At 40.4% G+C, this 23,002-nt stretch overlaps 2 protein-coding genes and 1 pseudogene across 2 annotated transcripts; 2 read left to right on the top strand and 1 right to left on the bottom strand.

Annotated features, from left to right (window-relative positions):
* Positions 1 to 1,031: 1,031 nt before the first annotated feature.
* Positions 1,032 to 17,785, top strand: tdrd7b (tudor domain containing 7 b). The gene is made up of 20 exons (XM_026353591.1): positions 1,032 to 1,120; positions 2,704 to 2,910; positions 3,387 to 3,531; positions 6,639 to 6,840; positions 8,432 to 8,514; positions 9,260 to 9,468; positions 9,688 to 10,056; positions 10,159 to 10,463; positions 11,084 to 11,276; positions 11,537 to 11,648; positions 11,806 to 12,008; positions 12,084 to 12,218; positions 13,049 to 13,132; positions 13,393 to 13,527; positions 13,692 to 13,802; positions 14,161 to 14,309; positions 14,425 to 14,657; positions 14,815 to 14,998; positions 15,222 to 15,382; positions 16,220 to 17,785. Exons 2-20 carry the CDS (start codon positions 2,704 to 2,706, stop codon positions 16,438 to 16,440), a joined length of 3,441 nt encoding a protein of 1,146 aa, XP_026209376.1. The 5' UTR covers positions 1,032 to 1,120; the 3' UTR covers positions 16,441 to 17,785.
* Positions 17,786 to 18,216: 431 nt separating this feature from the next.
* Positions 18,217 to 20,349, bottom strand: si:cabz01076231.1 (calcium-binding protein 2). The gene is made up of 7 exons (XM_026353239.1): positions 20,288 to 20,349; positions 19,987 to 20,134; positions 19,256 to 19,286; positions 18,881 to 19,024; positions 18,674 to 18,783; positions 18,398 to 18,545; positions 18,217 to 18,245 (listed from the first exon to the last, which is right to left on the bottom strand). Exons 1-7 carry the CDS (start codon positions 20,347 to 20,349, stop codon positions 18,217 to 18,219), a joined length of 672 nt encoding a protein of 223 aa, XP_026209024.1.
* A 1,583-nt stretch (positions 20,350 to 21,932) lies between these two features.
* LOC113157932 lies at positions 21,933 to 22,063 on the top strand (annotated as a pseudogene).
* Positions 22,064 to 23,002: the final 939 nt, after the last annotated feature.

Below are 23,002 nucleotides of genomic sequence, written 5' to 3' on the forward strand. Positions count from 1 at the left end.
GAGGGACAGTTCGCAATGACAGATTACTTGATGCTGCAAGCTCCTGTGTAAGCAGGTAATTGTCTGGAGGGTTCACCTTGAGCATATGTAAAGTGCTTCTCTCCTTACATTCATAATGCAGAATTTCTAATTATGTGACTGTAAACAAAATTCAATTCATTCCTGCGGTGCACTTTTTGTGTCATGTCATGCATTATGCGTGCTCTGCTCACCCCTCACCAAAGCCAACTATTTCCGAAGTGAGAATTTGTCTAACCTACACTCTGTTGTATGTCTGAAATAGCAATTCTGGACTTGTTTAAAATGTAAATGACATTTCTACTCCAAAGTATGACAATACACTACATGCTGATGAGTAGAATAAATGAATAACAGAATATTCACCATGACAAATATTATTACTACATATCAAATTAAATTTCTATATATTAGAAATATATTAGACATTTTCCGATCTATTTATACTGCTGTAACAATTTAACATATCGAGTAGCAGTCGATTGACCAAAACAAAAATATAATTAACTATGAATAAATTGTTGGTTTAAGTCATTAAAACAAAGTAAACAAATGTTTGTGTGCTGGAGACCCTGCATATACTTTCACTGGCCACTTTACTAAATACCATCTAGTACAATTCAATACAGCGTCTCTACTATGAATTCAACCTTTCTTGGTTGTAATTTCTCCTCAAGGTGAAGATGATCATCCTACTACATATTTACCAGTGAGGTCATGTTGGGTGGTGGTGTCATACTGGAGTGCATCAGGTGTTTCTTATGATTTGGCCTCAGTAATAACAGAATAAATATACAGTATCATTATCGCCTCCCGACAGTTTCATCAAAAGCAGAACTCGTGGCACAGCTGCTGTGCTGGATCGCAATGACACAGTTCAGATGCACCTCATGAAGTGGCCACTCGTTGTGCATTGACGTGTAATTAGCCAGAGGCCCCTGCACAGCCGACCAATCAGCTGGCGGAGGAGAGGCTGGCCCTGGACCGGCTGCCAGAGGCACCGGGGACGGAGATCCGGTCGCGGCTCAGCCCTGCGGCGGCGACGGCAGTGACAGCAACTGGACCGGGTCCTGGCTTCACCACACTCTGTGTTTAGAGCAAGGTAGAATATGTCGTTGCCTTTTTCGGGACTTTCTTAGACTTGAACTCACTCATTCCAGGCGCAGCTTTGCCTAATTTGCCTTCTTCTTTTACTCTCCCAGCTCTGATGGCTCGATAACTTGTCAAGGTGGCTAGTACACACAGCCGCGTTTCCGATAGTGACTTTCAAAATGCTTGCTTGCACAACTAAAATGCTCCTCAAAGTTTTGGCTTCTCTGCTGTTTTATTGTGAAGGCAGGCTCTGTGTGCTTCCGGTGCGCAGGTGGCGTTCGCGAGCTTGACGAGCCGCCGTCCCGGCGGTGGCAAGAGGATTTAAGTCGATGAAGCACGCAATTATGTTACCTGAGCTGTCTTTATACCGCGCCCCGTACTTTGCGACGGTGTCATCTTATCTACCAGAACCATTCTTTATTTAGAAAACAAAATAAGACAGGGGAACGTCTTCACACACATAGTTTGTCCCGGTGCAGGGTGTGGAGTTGAAGTGTGACGCGTTACGTCATTCATAGTTTCAGTGTCTGCGCTGCAGAAAGTAGAGAGCGATCAACAAGTGGCCCAAACTCAGATAAGACTGAAACAAGAGCTGTCCAACTAGCCGGCCACATCAGACACGCCAGTTTATTTATTTATTTATCTATTTTACATTTTCATTGTTTTCCTTTATCACTTCCATATACATAACATCCTCCATCTATGTTTCTGAAGTCTCTTAATGATGCTCAGACTTAAGAAAAGAAAAAGCCTCGATACTATACGAACATGCACTGAACTCATGAGCGACTGTCCGAACATGACAGTAACGTAGTGGCAATGTGTTTTTGATCTGAGCACAAATAAAAGATAAAAAGATGATTATAGAAAGACAGCCCCACTTTTGGCCCCTATAACCTACTAACCACTTGTTTTCTAAAATAGTTTTGCACTAAAGTTGAAGCGGCTTGTTGAGGGTGTGTCTCTGGTCTCACAAGCTCATACTGAAAATCTTTGGACATAGCCTTTATCATATTTTACCCTAAGATGATAATGAATCAGATTCGGACTTATTGGTGGTTCATCTTGAAGGCGTTCTGACTCATTTCGGAATAAAAACAAAGTATTTTCCTCTGGCAGAGGGAATGGGAATCAGAAACTTAGTCTCCAATTTACAAAACTTAAACTTTAAGACTTTTAAAACATGGATGCATTCAATCATAAATATAACCCTACCTATTAGACAGGTCAGATGAAGGGTGATTGTATTGAGTTTCTTTTTCTTTAAGGAACCTTTGGTCCCAGACAGTAAATACACAAAAGAGAAATGCAACTCTACAAGCAACATATCGAATTGCCATGAAGTCTGTAACAGGTTTTTAGCCTAAAATACAGTCTGAAATACAAGGTTCGATCATCACTCAATAAAAACAAGTCAGCCTTGGGCTCACAGGATGGACGTAATCTAAGTGCATCATATTGCAAATTTGACATTATTAGTTGTTGCTGGAAGGCAGATGTTAAAGTGTCTCCATTTTCACTTTTGGCTTATTCAGTTATATGTAGCGGTTTTGCTTATTTGCTCATTTCTTTATGGAATTGCTTCTATTTCAGATGGCTGACATGGATCTGGTGAAGAAGATGCTGCCGGCCATCCTCCAGGCCAATAAGGGCGGACTGTCACTGTCACGTCTGCAGTCAGAGTACAAAGAGCTGACCGGGGAGCAGATACCGCACAAACAGATGGGACATAACAACCTGGATGCACTTCTCGCCAGCATGCCCTCTGTAGTCCGCATGGAGCGCAACCGCTCTGGAGAGGTGTGTTTGGCTGGGGAAGGATGGTTTATTTGAAAGACTGATGGGTACATACAAAGATGTTATTATCCGTCTAAAATTAATAACACTTTCTCTTTTCAGATGGTATCTAGTCTAATGTTTCAGATAAAAAAAATCATCTAACAGCGTTCTGTTTAGATTTCAATCAGAGACTGTTTACTTGTCAGAAGGGTATTAGTGAAGAAACTATTATAAACAGTTGAGATACTGTCATTACGAGAATAACTTTTATGTTGGAGAATTCAGAACAGCAATGCACAGAAATATACTGTGGGCAAAGGATACACAAGTGTCACACTCGAAATGAGGGTAACGAAATATACTGGAACGCTGTGTTCATCACATGGGCAAACACATCGTGGTAGTTAACTCATAGCTGTAGTTAAACTGCTGGATGAGTTGGAAACCTCCTTTCTTGCTCTCAGCATTATTTGTTTGCATATGCTCTCTCTTTTCAGATGGTATATTTTGCCTCAGGTGCCAATGAGACAGCCCATATAGCCAAGGTGGTGGCCCGCCAGCGCACCTCGAAGAAGATGGGCCGACCCCACCTGGTAAACACTCAGATGAGAGTAAAACCAGCAGCACCACTTGTCCTCAATGGTAAGAGTATCAGTTATCAATTCCTAATACCTGTTACTATTTAGTTGTTTTAATTCGAATCAATACAACTATTAATCCCACCCATCAAGTTGGGATTTCACAATTAGTGCACCGTAAGTTTGACAATGAGCTAATTTTTATGCTTTACTGTTACAGTAAATAACATACCACTTGTGATCAAACAGAGCTTCAAATTAGCCTTTTGTGACTGCACTACTACTAATCACTTCTGCATTCCTCTATTTATAGATGTTTCCAACTCAGATTTAAGTAGTTATTAAATTAAATGGCATTACAGTTTCAGCTAAAATGTAAGGGGCAAACAACAGTGACATTTAAAGCAAATTTAATTCTAATGTGAAGTAGACTTAATTAGTAATCAATGCATTTTATTTAAAGAGAATTAATGTATAGTAGTGTATAGAATTATGAAGAGTCTGGGAGCTGTGTGGCTTAGTGGTTAGCACTGCAGGACGTTAGCTGTTCTGCACAAAGAACTGGTGTAGAGTGGCTTGTCTGCGTCAGACCATTGTGTTTATCCTAACACAGAAATAAAATACATGAATAAAAGACTTGAATGTTGTTCAAATGTAAATGAAGGACTTAATTATCTGCACTACTGAAAACACGTTTGACAACATAACAGGGAGAACATAAGTACCAGCCTTCTTTGGATGAGTGTCAATACTGATTTGCACAGTGTATGAAACAAACTACCTAGTGAGTGAGTCCTCTTACTTCTTCCTCCTCTTAAGAAAATTGGACGAACAGAAGGGGTCAAACAACTACAATAACAAACTATTCTTATAGCTTATTCCAAATGACTAAATTTGCTGTATAACATCCCTCCTGTCTGTTTATAGTGGTCATGACAGAACAGTCTGTGTGTAGACTGTGTCCTAATTCTTTTGAGTAATTATTTGGATTACTCTTTTACAGTATTTTGTCATACAGACTGGTTGAATAAATTTCAGTCCATGTAGCTTTGGCCTAGAAGCATATTTAGTCCATGCTGCAGCATCTCTGGCATCCGGAACAACCATTCAGTGTCTTGTATTTTTATAAACCTTTTTCAGAATCCTCTTATCTTATCACCAGTAATATGACAACGCAACATTACCAAAATGCTTCCTGTCTGCGGTGCACCCCAACAGGTTGTGCATGAGTGACTGACCTGTGGAGACCTGCGGTTCTTTTGGTGCTAATAATATCGCTCTCTCCACACATACACTCGTAATCAGAGAGAAATACGTACTGCACAGCGTTTAGGCTAACACATGTAGAAAGACACTACTACAACATGCACATACAAAGTGTCCACATGCAATCACGCAAACACCACCACACATGCTGAAACATGTACAGACTTTTTTTTTTTCTTTTTGCTTTGTATAACATACACCTCCACTAAACTGTACTGCTGCAGAATATTCTCAGAGAGCCAGAGGAAGAAGTGCCGTTAGGAGAGAGAGAGAGAGAAAGGAGAGGAGGAGTCGCAGCAAAAAGAAGCACACAGGGATGCTGAAATGAGAAGGAGGGAGGGGGTGGACAGATGACAGAGGAGGAAGGAGAGTGCAGTGGGGGTGTTGAGGTTTAAACCTAATACAGCCTATAGCAGCTGAGACTCAGCTGCAAGCGAAGGGCAGCTGATTCACAATTCAGCCTCTCTCTCTCCATCTCTCGCACTCTCATTCTTTTCCTGCACCGCACGGAATATTGATATTCATGCTGAGACAGACCAGGGACTGTGTGTCCATGCCGGTGTGGTGACGCAGCGCCGGCTCTGACTGTGTGAGAGTGTGTGAGTGCTTCTCCTTGCCTTTATTTGTGTGTGGTTCAAGCTTGTGGCCGCATGTGTGTCTTTTACTGCTGAGTTTGTCTGATGTGTGTGTGTCTGGAAGATTTATTGACTAATCAGTTGGCTGATTTATTAATTGATTGATTGCCAGTAGCTCATAAGATATGACCAGCACGTCCACTCACGGAAAAACAAAAACATTTAGAAGTGGAAATTGCCTGTGGATGACTTTTAAGGAGGTGGAATAGTGGTTGTTATGTTTTGTGAGTGGAAAGGTTTCACGAGATTCAGCAAGAAAGGCAGGAGAAAGTTCTAGATCTCACTGAGAAAAAGAGAGATGAAGAAAAGAGTGAAGATGAAAGAAGTGGAGTAGAAGTAGGAGGAAGAACTAGAAAAAGAGTGTGGGAGTAGATATTACCAAGGGCTATGCACAAAAACCATATAGTGGTGATGTCATATAGCAGAAATGTGATGTCATGCTGGTCATTCTGTACTTGAATGATGCAATATCCCTATAAGTCAATCTAAGTGAAAGGGGTTGGACTAGTTGTATATTTCATCACTGTTACATCACTGTTATATAAAACAAATGTACTTCAACATTTTGGAAACAGGTAGTGTAGCCGCTTCCCTGGTGGTGTTACTGCTGTGGTGGACAGGGGTCTCTGGCTATAATAAGTATGTGCATCACAACTCCTGGTGGTTTAATGTTGTGGATTATCTTTATATCTTGCTGTATATAGACAGTAATCTAATAACCACCAGCCTCAGGGTGCAGGTTAACCTTCTCTTCCCCACCATGCTAACTACAGAGTTAAGCAGGTGGTGGAAGGTGTATATTTGAACTTTATGGACAGCAAGGGTAGCTGTTTATTTCTGGTTCCACTCCAGTCTTCATGTTCAGCTTCGATAATTGATTCCTTGCTCTAACTCCTAACATGAGAATGATGTAAATTTTCACATTATTTGCGGGACCATAAATAGGTGAATTTCATTTGCCTTCCACGCCCATTGTGTATATTTGCACACTCCAATTAGGCAATCAAACCAACAAATCCAAGAGCATAGGCACAGGAGAAGTAGTTCTCTCAACATGATGATTTCTTTCCTCGTGATATCGGATATTGGAGCCATGATGTTATTTATCACATTCACTCTGTCTGCCGGTATTGAACAGTCTATAACACTGTGCCCTCTAGACAGACGTGCTGACCTGCCATCTGGATCAAGTTTAGCTGAATCGAGCAGTGTGTGTATTTCAAGTCCATCGTATACTTCTTTTGTTTGCTTTCACTCTCTCTCTCTGCAGCCAAACCTCAAACCTCTCTGAGGCAGCCAAACCACCGTGGGAGAGGCGGAGGTAGAGGAGGAGGCCGAGGGGCTGGACATGGAGACTTCCGACAGGCCAGGGACATGAGGGATGGCCAGTCAGAGGGCAAGTGTGGAGCACATTCAAACAAGATGTCCAATCAGAACCCAATCAACAGGAAAGGGAACCCACTTGCCGAGAAGTGAGTACGGTAGCAGGTTTAGAAGAAGTAGAGTAAAAGGTTTAGAAGGAATAAGTAGCTGGATACAGACAGGATACAGTTTAGGAATTATATGGTGTTTGGTAGAAAATAAAGATTAATGACCCATCTGTTTTGGCATTGAGGAATATAAAATAAAGAAAATATGAAAGTAAGATTTTCTACATGCTCTTAATTTGAAAAGTCTGTGCCTCCACGTATTTGTGGGATTTTATAGCACAATTACATGTGGAAGTGAGCAACCAGACTTCCACGCTAATTAGCAAGACCAAGTAGAGGAAAGTGCAAATGACCAAGGTACTCAGAAAAGCATGCACAGGGCAATAGACATAGGAATGACAAATAGAGAAATCAGAAACATTTCTTTGGGGGTTATTTTAAGATATTTTAGATTGGTGAATGTTTTTTCTCTCTCTCTCTCTCTCTCTTCCTCTGTCTCCCTGACAGTGCTGTCTCTTTCTGTCACCCCTCCTCTCCTCCCACCTGTTTGGTCTGAGCTGAATGAGAATAGGCTGCTGCTGAATGGGAGCCTGGTTGAACTCGGGTTGGTTTCTGACCGCCTCCCTGCTGCTGCTTATTCAGCATTGGGCTGATGATGTACTCGCTGGATTATTCTGGTTCCCTTTCTGTCTGCATCTCTCCTCCCTTCAATCCTGTTCTAGCTCTATGTTTTGCTTGTCAGTGGCACAAATAGTATATTTTTCTAAAATATAAATGTTGTTTGATATTATTTGCAATAGCTTTTGTCTTCATCATGGTATTGTTATTTGCCACAACACCTGATTTATTGTTGTTATAGATGTTGACTAACAGTGCAAGATATAATTTATTCCCATTGTTTAAACAGTGATCCAAGATTAATTAAACGCATTGACTGGCTCTCCCTCTTCTATCCATCCCTGGCTCTGTTTATCTATCCACTGTGAAAACAACTGACATCAGTCCTCTGTCTGTGTCACTATGGATGTCCAGTGTGCTGCTGCCCCTCTGCAGCACAATTGGGCAACAAGGTGTGAAGCCTGGTGTATTGGGAGGGGACGCAAACCCAAAGCAGGGGGATGTGATCCCTTTCTAATCCCGCTCTATTCTCTGGTAGATTAACGCTTCTAAACCGACACCGAGTGAATCAGCACATCTCTCTGTGTCGCTTTAGATCTTCCATTGGACACTATGCTGGCACTATCATTTGTGTGTATGTGTGTGTATGTGTGTGTGTATGTGTGTGTACCCGTGCCCAAAGGAGCATGGTAGGATGCCTGGCAGTGAAAGTGGTAAATTCATCACATGAGACAGCCAACACTAACCTAAACAATCTTTTATTAAAATGACAGTAAATGAGTGGAGGATATTTGTGCCTGGATGCTGGTTCTCCTCCACACTGTTTAAGCCATAATCCAACAAAGTTGTTTACACTAAAGTCTGTGTTTTCATCAACACAGTCAGACATAGCCGGGCCTTAAACCTAAATGTAGTTTTTAATTTGACTCAGAGATTGGTTGGAGGGTCTAAAAGCTTAGAAAAAAATACAAAGTAAAAAGTAATCCTCCTTCCTGTTGTGTTCTCTTGTGTCCAGGTCTGACAAGAGAATGAGCCTCCCATCACGGTTTCAGAAGGAGGTGCACGCTCACCTTTCCAGAAACCCCCAACAGAGCAGCTGTAAGTAGGGCAGGTTCCCTCTTATTATGCTAAAAATACTTTTTGTCCTTTAAAGGAGCAAAAATGTTAGTACATACAACATGCCCAAAGTTCAATACAGTTGAACAGCTGCCATTCTGAGTATCACAACAGGGTATTAACATTTACAAAAAAGACAGTTTTCAAGGGTTGAGTTGTGCTGCTGTAGTGTGAAATATTAAATCCTCTCCATCTGTCTTTTAAGATTCTTCTTTATTTACTTTTATTATAGTTACAGTATATCAGCTTTAAGTGTCTATATATACATTGTCTGTTAGATAGCTCATCCTATTAACTCCTTTCACACAAGCTTTTACATAAACTAAAGATGTGTGTGTTGTCATATTGCCTTTCTGAAGCTATGGTCTCTATAGCCTAGTGGAAAACACTTGTACGTAATAAACTGCTTAGTTTTAAGGCAGCCATTTCAGAGTGTCCAGCCATTTCTTACTGCCTTTTTTAAGAGCCCGTGATTCCTGTGGAGACATCACTAAGTGAAGAGGAAGTTGATGTGTTTGAAAATGCTGTTATGCCTCGCACTTCTTATTAAGCTCACTTCATAGAGAAGACCTTTTCAATTCAAATCACCCTTATGTTTCAACTCAACATCTCAAATGCCTTACCTCAAATGCAGACCAGCAGTTTCAGAGGCAAGAAGATCAAACTTTTAAAAGCTGTAATCACCTGCGTGTTTGTGTAATCTCTCTCTTTTTCTCTGATCTTCCAGTACCCTTAAATCTGAATGAGACCCTTGGCTCAGGAAAAGGAAAGCCCTACAACCCTCAGCAAGTCCAAGGTCGCATCAGGGAGATCCTGGGGAAGTACAGTAATGGGTTCTGGGTGTCAAAGTTGCCTCAGATATACAGAGAGCTGTACAAACAGGACCTGCCCACTGAGGCCATCAAAGACCTGGAGACCTGGACACACATATGCACTGTATGAACTACTGTTTTGGTGGTTTATTATATATGTGTTACTATTATACAAAACACCACAACTAAGTTTTGTTAGAAAATAACAAAACAATGATGCTAATTGAAGGAATCCCTTTTCTAGGACTTTGCAATGTTCTGCAATAGCTCATATTGTGTTCCTTTGTATTCTGTATGTCCAGTCTGTTTTGTCTACAAAATGGTTTCTGATTTGTTCTATCAGGTAGAGAAAACCTGTAGCAGCAACCCATCAGAGCTACTTCTCTATCCCGCCAAGGAACAGACCACCACATCGTCCCCCACATCCATCCTAAACTCGAACTCCACCTCTGCACCTGTCTTGACTGCCAACACTCCCACAGACAAACCCTTGAATTCCCCTGCTCAACAGAGACCCCCCAACACCAATTTGAGCCGCACTGGATCTCGCTCACCTCAGTCTCCGCTGTCGTCCTCATCCTCACCCTGTCCTCCTTCCTCCCCTGCCACTCTGAGCCCTGACCTGAAGCAGAAACTGGAGGAGCTGCTGGTGAAGTATTCTAATGGCCTATGGGCCCATGCTCTGCCCAAACTTTTCCAGGACACCTATAAAGTCAGTATCACTTTGAAACACTGCCATTGTTTCGTACATGATGACCTAATTTGTGAGCTGTGTGCACTTCATAGTTAAAAATTTATATGTTATATTTATTAGGCCAAACTGCCTGGACATGTCCTGGAAAATCTTGACCTTGTTTCTGACATCTGCACCATTGACTATCCGATGCCTGACAACCCGAAAAGAGCCATCCTGTACAGGAGGAGCAGCACTGGTGGAGGAGGACAGGATGAGAACTGTAATAGGAGGAACTCTATGACCACTGAGGAGGAGCTGAGGGTGAGGCAAGAGCTGGGGAGGAGGCTCAGTAACCAGGCTGTGCCTTCTCTGCAGATCCCTAAAGAGGAATACCCCTCTGTGCTTGTGGTGGAGGCCACCAACACCAATGGAGTTATACTCAGGTATGAGAGAACTGTATGTGTGAATGTGATGAACAGTTCAACAGGTCATAAACAGTGCATTCAGAAAAAATTCAGACCTCCTTCACAATTTTTGAATTTTGTTATGTTGCAGTCTGATACTACACTTTGTTTTTTTTCCTCATTAATCTACAGTCAGTTCCCCATAATGACAGAGGGAAAACAGAATTTTAGAAATGTCTGTAAATTTATTAAAAAACAAAAATATCACATGTAATAGCATTCAAACCTATTACTTAATACTTAATACTTGAAGAACCTTTGACCTCCCGTCATTTTGGGTATGACGCAATGAACTTTGCACACATATACTGGAGGAGTTTTCTGCTATAATGTGATTGCAAACTATCTGATTACTTAGGCCAATGTGATACTTCAGTTTTTCCTATTTCATGCATATGTAAACAACAGCTAAAACTAAAACTAAAACTCTGTTTTCACTTTTTCATTATGGGATACTGAGTGTAGATCAATAAAGAAAAAAATTATGTGAACGACTGTAGTATCAGTTAACCACATACCGAAAGGAAACAAGTGAAGAGGCTCTGAATACTGTGTGAATGCACTGTATCTCTTACTGTCTATCTTATGTCCTCTCTCAGGTACATTGGTGAAGGGTACTCCAAGGCCCAGGAGCGCATGGAGGATGAAATGAGGGAGTTTTATGGTCTGGACCAAAGCAGTCCAGCTCCTTTGTCGTCTCCAGCCTCTGGTCAACTTGTTGCTGTCAGAGCCGAAGAAGAAGAGGAGATTCTGAGGGCACAAGTCTGTGAGGTCGTGGCTGACAAAGTCAAGGTGAGACGTCAAGCTTGTTTAGCTGAGCGATCTTGAAAATGAAACAATGAATTTCAAAGTTAGAATTACGTAGATTCTAACTGATATGATAAGGATGCAATGCCATCTGCATTTCTTTTATTAACTTGGGTTTCCATCATCCCACTTCCTTCTACTTTGTGACCCCCTTCTGTCAAAATGATATATTTCAGGGAAAAATAAGATTTGTGGATAAGTAGAAATAATAATGACCTCTCTGCCGTTTGCCTTTGTCTATGTAGGTCTACTATGTGGATCACGGTTTCTCAGAGGTGATTAGCAAAACCAAAGTGTTCGAGCTGCACGAGAGGTTTTTCAAACTGCCTTTCCAGGCAACCAAGTGTAAACTGGCGGGTGAGTCTGAACCAATACATCATCAGGACATGAAAAATATCCAGCTTCAAAAGGGAATTGTTAATTTCGAACAGAAACAGGGGATTTGAATCTTTGGTTTCTACTTCAAATATGTGAATCTGAAATAGGAATCTCAAATATGTGTCTGTCTGTCCAGGTCTGGAGCCATTCTGTCAGGAGTCTGCAGTGCTGAAAAAGTTTGAGATAATGGCAAGTGGAAGGATCCTATTGGCTGAGATCCTAGAGAGAGGACAGACCCCTCTTGTCGTCCTGTATGACACCTCACAGGATGATGATGTCAACATCAATGCTGCTTGCATGAAAGCTTTGCAGGACAAAACACTAGCAAGCCCATTACAGGTAGTGAAGACACATTTGTGTCTATGCATGTGTGAGTTTACAGCACACTAATCTTATGTCAGCCACTCTCCTCAGGTGAACAGCGCCTATATGAACGTGATAGTCAGCAGTGTCTGCTCAGATGGGACCATCTACTGTCAGCTACCCTCCAGAGGCCTTGTCAAGCTGAATGAGATACTGGATAATATTGAGACATACTTCCACGCGCAGGTGCTATATTTAATGTCCATTGTTTGCCAAAAATCTTTCAAACGTATTAAAGAGATTTTTTGTTTCATTAGTTAACGCTAAACCACAGCAGAAAATATTCCCTAAGACATTTTACGTCCCACTTCAAATGAAAGAAAAACTGCATCATAGCATATTTAGTTGGTGAGTGAATGGAGAAGATGCACACATCACATATAAGCCTTTTGTGAATGTATGTTTCTTCTCTTAGTTGGAGCTGTGGACAGATTGAGATTAGGTTGATAATCTGGGGATAACTGCCAAACCACTTAATCTGTTGGCAGCACAGTGGAGCTGGTCTAGATCGGCCTTCACAATATTTTCACAACCTGTGATAAGCTAGGTGGGCTGGATTTGTTCTTCTAGTCAGAAGAAAGTTCAGAAAACAACTTTAACAGCTATCAGATTGTTTATTGCAGTAGTTAACGTGAGTAACAGGGTAAGTACCTGTGCTAGTGTTAGTATCTTTGGAGCCATCAGTCAACCCTAACTCTAATAAATGTATTAGTAAGATAATAACAGAATTCATTTAGGATTTAGATTGACTATTCATAACACCATCACGTGTTATTTTAATCGATTTGATTGCATCAACAATGCTTTTCCATTTCAAATAATCACAGATCTAAAGTCCAAATCTTTGATGCCATTACAGTATAAACTCACAGAAAACTAGGTGGACCTATTTATGTGAGCTGGTGCGATATTCTTTTATTGTGATCATAAAGCAGCTGTTACACATACACTGAACTCTGTCTGCTTGGTGACAGCACTGGTTTCTTAATGATGATGAGGTGTATATGTTGTCCCAGGTAACATCTGAGTTTCTGGTATCCAGACCATTTTGTGGGAAAGGATGTCTGGCTCGCTACAAAGGCAAATGGTCTCGTGTAGAGGTAAGACATGCAGGTGTTCCCTGCAGCACTGTGAGACTGAATTATTAAATATGTCCACATATGTTGATGACGACCTCACAAATGCAATCAGGTCACAACAGTACAAAAGAGGCACGTACAAGTCCAGTAGCTGCCTCATTAAAGTAAAGTTTTACCATGAAAAAAACATTATTCTCATGTAAGAGAATCTGTTTTTACTGTAGAATCTGTTGAGAAAACCAGCAATGTAAATAGTCTATTATCTTGGTTTCTGTCTACAGATTACCAACCTGCACGGCAGCAGAGTGCTGGACATCCTATTCACTGATATAGGTGTCCAGGCCTCTGTAGAAGTGTATGAACTGAGAGAGATCCCACCACCATTTCTCCGTGACCTCATGGCTATTCCACCACAGGTCAGTGTCTACGCAATCTTTCGTGCTGTTTGCAAAAACTGCAATCAAGAGCAGGCACGCTGCATGCTGAAAGGAACTGTTTGTTGTTTTTTGTAGTTATGACAGCTTCCTCATTCAGTCCCACATGCTTTTTGCTAAAATGACTACCAACAACCTATGTTTAGGCTGTGAAGTGCTGTCTTGCCGACCTGGCTGTCATTGTTGGATCCTGGACTCCAGATGCTGTTCAGTGGCTTCGAGACAAAGTGCTTGGCACCACTGACTGTAGCATGAAGGTAGCTGTCTGTCAGCCTTTCTGAAAATATGTAAACGCACAGCAATGCAATCTCAAATATGTCACTCGTGAGTGCTGTTTGAGTAGCAAGGTTCAGAGAATACAGTGTGTCTGTGAGCTACACTGTATTTGGTATGCAACAATGTTAACAACTTATTTGGATAATATTAAATAAAATGTGAAAGGTTTTCACTTATATGAACAGCTTTAAAGTAAACTGACTTGAGGCCTATTTTTTTTCCTATCTTGCTTTACTTTTTAAAAAAATATGCTAAGTTATGGTCAGTCACAATTAGTGTAGATATTCTATATCTAGTCTTTCTCTCATTGTGTATTTTTCCACATTCATTTGCGCCAAGGTCGCTAAGGTGGACGAAACCAAGCGCTGTGTCTACGTCCACCTCTTCACTGACAAGAACTTCCATGACCCAGCCCGCAGCCTCAATCATCAGATGGCCCAGTCTGATCTATTCAAACAGCAGCCAGATGTTTTTCTGACAAGCCACAGGTTTCTTCTGCTTTCATGCTCACCTGTATTATCCTCTCACTAGCTGGCTAATGTTCAAAGTTATGCCCTGCCTTATACTATACTAAATTTGATCTTTGTTAATTTCGTTTTACAGCCCTGCTAAGATCTCCACACCCACTTTATCTTCTAAGACTTCCAGCACCAGTGACTCCACTAATAGCAGTCCTACATCAACTTCTGTTGCACCAAAGCCTCATCTCAGAAGGGCTCTGTCAGGTCCCAGAGTGGGTGGAGTAGGAAATGCACCCACCACCAGTCCACCACAAACACCATCATTTCCTTCATCTTGTCTCCAGCTGCCACCACTCCTGGAGCTGCCGCCAGTTGGTAATGGAGAGAGTGGTCTTAGTCTTAGTTACAAAAATGTTAGACAGAATATTTCAAACCTTGAACTGTGTGCAGTCATGCTCTTCAGTGCAGAATTTGGCCTTACTGTGCCTTGCATTTAAATCAAGAGGTTTAATTACCTTCTATTTCTTCTTAGGAAACAATATAGACATATATGTATCAGTGGCATGCCATCCAGGCCACTTTGTGCTGCAGCCATGGAGAGATATGTACAAGCTGGTGGTGCTGATGGGAGAGATGATTCTGTATTACAATAAAAGTGAGGAAAAACCAGTCAGCATAGAGAAGAATCAAATATATGCTGCTAAAGTGGAAAACAAGTGAGTTAAACAATGATGTTATTTTATTTTATTTTAGAAATACAGAGGGTGACAATTTGACAATGAGAAAAAAGTATGTAATTCTATGAAAGCTAGAAAATACATTATAGCACAATTTACTGTGGTACCTTTGGTTCTGTTTATGTGTTTAGTGGAAATTCAGTAACAGGCCAAATCAAAGTGCTCTCCCTAAATGTACCTACTCCTTCTCATCTTCTATCAGCTGGCATCGTGTGTTAGTAAAGGGAGTTCTGACCAATGGGTTGGTGTCTGTCTATGAGTTGGACTATGGTAAACATGAGCTGGTCAGTTGCACCCAGCTCAGGCCTCTTATCAAGGAGTTCAGACAGCTGCCGTTCCAAGGAATCACTGCTCAATTGGCTGGTGAGTAGAGTGGACAGTACAATATTGCAATCTTAGTCTTAAAAATTATGAATTGTCTTGCAAATCATGGCCTTGGGATGCAAAAAAAAAAGGCACTGCCCGTGAATCACAGTGTTAGAGATTAGAAATAAAACAAGGTTACATGTATAAATAAGTTCAAGAGAAACTGCTGCACAAACATACAATCATCACTTTTATTGATAAAATTGTTCTAACGAATAATAAAACATGTATAAACTTTGACCAAAGTTAATCAGAAACTATTCACACACACATTCAACACACGTCACCGACCTCACAGATACAGCGTAGGTGTCTGGGGAAAGGAACAAATGTGTGCATAGACACTCTGTACCTCCTTTTCTGAGTTCATCCTTACATACTCATGAGTAGAGTCAAATAAGATCCTATTGGCTGCTCAAATAAAACCTGTAGGCAACGTTTGTGGATCTTCAGAGAATTTCCCAACCATCTTAACCACAGTGAAAATTGTAACCTTAAATTTTAACATAGGTTTTCCAAACCAGCTGTTAATGCACAGACATGACCACGAAGATGCATGTTTTAAAAGTCCCGCAGGATTCATTTAAACGTGTAAACTTAAAATAAATTGTGAATCTAATCTAAACCTAACTAACCGGTCTATTGAGTCCCAATAAATGCAAACTAAAAGTGATAAGTATAATATGTCCAAAGAAGTTTTCTCAGAAGCATATCCTCACTCCTACTGTACTTCCTGTTTTTTGATTTTGATAAATAAAATGCTAGTGTGTCTAGTTGTATTTTTTTATGTAATTCTTCAATAATTGATCGGCTCCTTTCTGCCTCTGCCCACAGGAGTGAAGCCGCGCCAGTGGTCTGAAGAGGCCTCCATCGTTTTCAGAAACCATGTGGAGAAAAAACCTCTAGTGGCCCAGCTGGATGCCGTACACGAAGCCACTAACCCGTGGGACAGGAAGCTGACGGTCTTCCTGGTCGACACTTCACAGGAAGAAAGGGACATCTGGGTGCATGACATCATGTCTGAGTTTTCTGATGAGCTGACCAACGAGCTGTAGACAAAACTAAGATCATCTTCAACTAAATGAAATAGAAAAAGTGTATCCATCTTTATCTATCATTTAAGGTGGCTGAAAGAAGGAGAATGAAAGGAATGAAAAAGGTGTCAGAGAAGTTACAAGAAGGGAAACTAAGAAGATTGATAGGACGTAGAGACTGGAGGTGACAGAGAGATAAGAGGCGTAGACATGGTAGCCACTTGCTTGTTGTGTTATCGACTCTATGGTGAAGGATGTTGTGATGTGATTTTGAATGACTACAGTGTGACCATTGTGACTAAAGCCAAACTTGCTACAAATACACTTGCAGTACACAGAACATATAGATCTATTCATAGTAGTCTCACATGGCTGTGAACATGTTACAACATGCTTTCTTATACTATCTAATATGGGCTTTAATCCAAAGCAGCATCCTAAATTGTGAGTGCATCCTGTTTTAGTGTCAAACTGAGGACGCCTGAATACCCTCAACCCTGCCAATGTGAGCACCATGCAAAAGGCACAAAATGGACAAATTAACTGAGAAAAACATATGCATTTGTTTACAAAATCTGCTTTTTGAATGGCATTTCTGATCATAAGGTCTGCAAAGATTAGGAGGAGAAGACATGGATGAGTCAGTGAGATACGAGAGATGAAATGTAAAGGAAGCTGTAGGACATTTAGTCCAAGACTAAACTAACTTAAAGAGTGCAATGTTAAGGTGGAAAGTGTTTTAAATGACATGAAAACTGTTTTTGTTTTTGCAGACAGCTTCTTTAAATGCATTGTTTAGGGGAAAAAAAACACTAAGATATGAGTGACAATGCAAGAGTTGAAGCGCAGGTGACTCCTATGACGTCAGTGCCTCATCCATCTCTTGTCTACTCGTGCAACACTGATGCTAGTGTGACCTTATGTTTTTTGAGGGTTAAGTATCTCTCCTTAATTAATGCATTACTTGTCTGACAAGACCTTAAATTCAGCAGATTATATGTGCTGCATGTTGCAGATGTTTTCCAGTTGTGTGCACATGTTATAAAAATAAACAGATTAAGTTACCTGTAGTGTTAAACCTGTAGGATTTTCAAATATGAGATCATTTGACCTCCTGTATAAGGTTGGGTCCAGTGCCACCAACAAATGTTAGCCTGATATAGAATATCATTCATGTTTTTCAGAAGCACCTCAACCCTGGTTCTGATGTGCAAGTGCTTCTCTAATTCTAAAGACAGATGACGGGACAAAGCCCAAAGCTGCATTGTTGTAACAGACAAATGACTTTAATTTAATTTATATTTAACTTATATTCTCTAGATGATAATTACTTTATCATAACCATTGTGTTTAACAACGATCTGAAGAAAATAAAAGATATGTTTTTGGAATAAAGTCGGTTTGAGAGGTTTAAATGTGACTGAATTACTTCTTACACTGTTTTGTAAGGAGTTGTCGTGTTGTTGCAGTTAAAGCCAAGACTGTTTTATGATTTCTTTATTAAAATAGCAAAATATTTCACTCTTATTTACATGATGTATGTAAAGTTAATGTATCTACTAAAATAACATTCAGTTGACGGCATGCTCCATATTTGACGTCGGCCCCTGCAGTTGTACAGCTTCATCCCCACTCCTTCAGCTATTCATCATTCATAGAGTTATTACAGTTAATACCACATCATGTGAAGCCTTTACTTAGATTACAAACACACTATATTGTAAATACAGAGTTATATGTAGTTTTATTCAACAGCCATGCAAGAAATTAGGAGTCAGGTTATTTTGTCTTGGTCAGCTAGCGAATGGAGAGCATCATCACAAACTCTGAAGAAGAGGAGAGAGAAGACAAAGCAGAGCACGTTTACTGTTGAAGCTGCATAATGTCACTGACGTTTAGTGCATCTTGTAAAACAACACATTCCTCAAATGTAACTATAGCCTTCAGACAACAATATGACCAACACTTTTGTTCTTACCTTCGAAGTCAATGTTCCCGTCTGCGTTAATGTCCAGCTCCTTTAAAATCTCCTCCAGTTCTCCTTTCTTCAGCTTCTCTCCCAGCAGCGTCTTCACCGCCTCCTTCATCTCATCCTGGTTGATCTTTCCATCGCCGTCCAGGTCAAACTTTGAAAAGAGAATGTGATTAAAATCTACTCTACTCTCACAGTAAAATTCACCTGGCTTCTTATTTCTCTCGCCTTGTTCTAATTTAATAACTACATCAATTTATGTCACTGTTGTTACTGATTCACCTGTACAAAGGCAGACTGGAGCTCTTTGAGTCCCAGCATGTCAGCGGTCTCTCCCATCATCCTGGGTCCCATTAGTTCAATAAAATCATCAAAGTCCATTAAACCACCCACTGTGGAGAGGAGAGAGGTCAGAGTCCAGGTAAAGAGCCAACAACTGTTTTATAGGTGAATGATGTTGCCAGTTTTAAGGGAATCTTGTGAGCTCACTTCTCATCTTTATCTGCTGCACTATCTCCAGCAGCTCCATTTCAGTGGGCATGTATCCCATGGTCCTCATGCATTCAGCCACATCCTTGTAGTTCAGGTAGCCGTCTTGGTCGTAGTCAAACTCTTTGAAGGCTTCTTGTAATTCTACAGGACAATTTAGAGGATCACAAAGAAATGGCATTAGGCTTATCAGGGGAAAATGGATGAGAAGAGACCGGAAAGATGAAACCAAAGTCAATTAAAACTCAAGTATGAATGAGACACGGTGACACTGTTTACACCTGTCTTTAAAGTTACATTATTGTACTGAAAAGATGATAGAGGGTTTGAGATGTGATAAGGGAAGCTTCCTGGCTATGAGGTATTAGTACTTACCATCTAACTCAGCCTGAGCCAATTCTCTGTCCTGCAACAACAACAGCGATTAAACCAGTTACAACTGAATATACACAAACAAAGAATATAACATATCTTGACATCAAATTTTAATGATACTTGTGATACCTATTGCCAGACAGACACACAGAATGGAAATAGTCAACGTTTTCAAGTTGAATCAAGCGAGTGCTCTTTACTTGGGTAGCTCTAATTAAATGTGACATTAAGCTCCAGCTAATGAGCCACTAATACTGCAGACACACTAGGCTTAGTGACAGCGGACGCAGATCAGGAACATGTGCCCTGCCTGGCCTCCACCTCACTTCTGACTGATGTTTTCATTTCTGACATTGTCCTAGTTTGCACAGTATTAGAAGTATTAATGAGTATTTGCATTACTATGCAGATCAAAGTTTCTTTATTTTGATTCTAGTAGTAATTTAGTAGTAATAGTAATTTCTATATCTTCTATTAGGACACACTGTGAACTGTGGAAAAAAAGTGATCTATAAACAATAGATAATAAATAACAATAATAATATTAAATAATAATATTATTTATTGTTGTTGTTATTGTTGTTAATTGATTTATTGTTTTTCTATATATAGGAAAGTTACTACAGTTTCATCTCATAAACAGGACTGTACAATGCAGGTCAAACATCACATGGCCACAGCAGAGGTCACAACATGTTTAAATGATAAAAATGTGGCTGTCAGCTACTTACTGCTCCAAATACACTGTTGAGCACAGAGTTGTAGACCTTGTTCAAACTCTCAGTGTTTTTCTTAGACTTCTTTGATTCTTTGGGTGTTTCAGAGACTGATCCTGATGGGGAGCCCTTAGCCATGGCTGATTTTGGGGCACCACCTTTGCTGAAACACAGAAAAAGTAGGCGATAAATGGCAACAAATAGCTGCAGACCAGAGAGACCCTGTAATCATAAAAGACACTAAGATAAATGCTGAGTGGAGCGTCTGTCAGAACTACACATATACTGTGAGAAGTGTACATGCACGTTAACTTACCCATCTGTTGAGGCTGACTCAACAGAAGTCGTAGAGGGTGTCCTCTCTCCTGCCTTGGACATGCTGTGGGTGAACAGAGTATAATAATAATATTAATAAAAATACTTACTAAATGAAGTAATGATAAAATGTATGATGATGTATTTATAACCACTGTCAAAGTCTTGATCTGTCAGCTGTTTCTGCTCCCTCACTGCACCTTGCTCACCTGAATTCCCTCTCTGAAACGATGAGAAACGAACACAGCCCTCCTCGTCCTCGTCAGCGGTGTGTTTGTGTTGTGAATGGCTGCACACTATCCTGCCTGTTCTGTTTCTGCTCCTGCTCTTGACCTCCTTCAAACTGAGAGGCTTAACGGCTAATTACTTGGCTAAACATGCCCAGCCAACGATTAGAAAGCAAAACGTGGAGCGGCAGTGTGTCCGACCTGACCTTTAAGAAGTCACAGTCCCGCAGGCCTCATGGGCCTTTAATTGATTTGTTTATTTGTTTTGCTATTGGAAATGGAAAAGAGCCTCTCGTTGTTGTAACATTTAGACGTTGGTCATTAACAGTGAGACAGTTTCTGGGCAGAAAGACGGGCTGATTTGAACTAAAATGTAAATACATGTCATATCAAGGTATTATCTTCATTCAGCTGTGATGATCACAGTGGAGGCCAGTGGGGATGGTTTAAATCTGACACAGATTTGTAAGGAAGGTATTTCACCTTTGATGTCTAAATAAGTTGTGAAATATAATAAAACACACCCCATGTGTCTCGTCATTTGATTCTTTCTTTCTGTTATTTCTTCCAGATATTTTGACTTTGAGCTGACGTCTGGACTCAGCGCTGCTGATGCGCATGCGTACACTGAACCTCCAGGTGAGTGGTTTGAAAACTTCTGTCTTTAGTGTTGTTGTTTGTATAGTTTCAGTGGAAAGCGAAGATAATGCGACTTTTGTTGTTAATTGATCATTTTAATTGAAATAATATTTAACACCGTCGTCTCGTCGTTTGTAGTGCCTAAATGGCATTTTTTACATTTTGCGTAAGAGATTAAAACACAGACCAAACAACAACACGTTCAGTAAAGGTCGTTTATTTTGTTTTGTTTAGTGCCAATACGCTGACTCTTCTTATAACAGCCCCACTGGAACATGAAGGGCAAAGGAAACAGGCTCTTACTTTAATATTTTTCTGCACCATTACTCAATTTTCTGAAACCAGTTTCTTGCACTGGTTGCAGCAGGTTGAATTATTAAACTTCTTTGCACCAACAGCCTGCAGACCACACGTCTGTCTCTAAATAATCTCCTGATACATTTGGTTCTCCACCAGATGGCGACAAATCTCAGGTCTTGAATCAACTAGTGTTCACTGTGGCAAAGTAGAAGAATAGTAATTATAAAACCATCCAGTGTATTTCATGGGGGAACTTTCAGTCTTTTTATTTTATATATTCATCTTGTTATAGCAGTGTAACCTCTCACAGCATTAACTTTTCGCATTTACTGTTTAAATTCACAACATTGTGCTACAGAACTGGTGCACACGTATAGACATGTGTGAGCATTGTGTGTAACATATAATTGTTATCTTTGATTATTTCTACTTAACGCGTGTGTGTCTGAATGAGCTCCCTCAGCTCACTCTGAACCACTCATACTTACCTGGTAGGGGAGACACCATGATCATGAAGGTGGTTCACCCAGGGCGAGGCTCAACCACTGCACTCCGGCTGTGCTGACCCCTGCGAATTCCCCAAATGTGGGAATCTCGACTGCATCATTCACATGTTAAAGAACAAATGGAGTCGGTATCATCAGCGCCCTCTGTGTGGGAGACCTCCCTACTGTCTCCCTGCCTTCACCTTGTAGCTTGTATCTATCTTATAGTCACTTTGGATATATATATATATATATATATATATATATATATATATATATATATATATATATATATATATATATATATATATATATATATATATATGTATATATATATGTATATATATATGGAGTGTGCCAAATGACTTGTAGTCACTAGGTGAGTGTGTAATGTTTGTGTTAGTGAGGGATGATGATAATGTTGATAGCGGCTCTCAATATTAATATAATATTGGATAAGAAAAGAGAACAATATTTGTGTGCACAACATTTTGTTCACCTTAATCTGTTTTTAGCTTTGTAGCCTCATCTGTCATTCTGCTCTTTGACCACTTGGAGGGGACATTAACCACACACTGTCAAAGACAGAGCTGACCATTCACACACACACACACACACATACACACACACACACTGATGGCGAAGCTGTCCTGCAAGGACACCTCAACACGAGACAAGAGGAGCATATGTTGAAGTCTGCTATCGACACAACTGGTGGACGACTGCTCTACCTTCTGAACCACAGCTACCGTTATACGTTTTATACACTGATTAACTTCAACATTAACACCCATCATGGTTTTTAATGTGGTGGACCCCTGTAAACCATTACATGCTGACTCTAACTCTGTACGGTTACTTTTACAACATTCAGACAAGTTCTGAAGGTATCCTACAAATTCTTATCGACTCCTTTAGACGGTCAGTCGAACGCTGTGGTTCTGACAAGGATAAATATAATCTGAATCCTTTGCTGAGGGATAAGTTCTCCACAAAAAGAGACGGGTGGTGACAGGAAGCGACATTATCACTGAAAGAAGGAAAATATTTATCATTTAGATAAGT

Source organism: Anabas testudineus, chromosome 18 (genome assembly GCF_900324465.2).
Source record: "Anabas testudineus chromosome 18, fAnaTes1.2, whole genome shotgun sequence".
Taxonomy (NCBI): Eukaryota; Metazoa; Chordata; class Actinopteri; order Anabantiformes; family Anabantidae; genus Anabas; species Anabas testudineus.

Coding starts and splice junctions, on each gene's coding strand:
- si:cabz01076231.1 (XM_026353239.1), bottom strand. CDS start 20,349: ATGTCCAAGGCAGGAGAGAGGACACCCTCTACGACTTCTGTTGAGTCA. Junction 18,546..18,673: donor TCCAGTCTGCCTTTGTACAG/GTGAATCAGTAA, acceptor CTCTTTTCAAAG/TTTGACCTGGACGGCGATGG. Junction 18,246..18,397: donor CGGGAACATTGACTTCGAAG/GTAAGAACAAAA, acceptor CCTCTTCTTCAG/AGTTTGTGATGATGCTCTCC.
- tdrd7b (XM_026353591.1), top strand. CDS start 2,704: ATGGCTGACATGGATCTGGTGAAGAAGATGCTGCCGGCCATCCTCCAG. Junction 3,532..6,638: donor AGCACCACTTGTCCTCAATG/GTAAGAGTATCA, acceptor CTCTCTCTGCAG/CCAAACCTCAAACCTCTCTG. Junction 13,133..13,392: donor GCAAATGGTCTCGTGTAGAG/GTAAGACATGCA, acceptor TTCTGTCTACAG/ATTACCAACCTGCACGGCAG.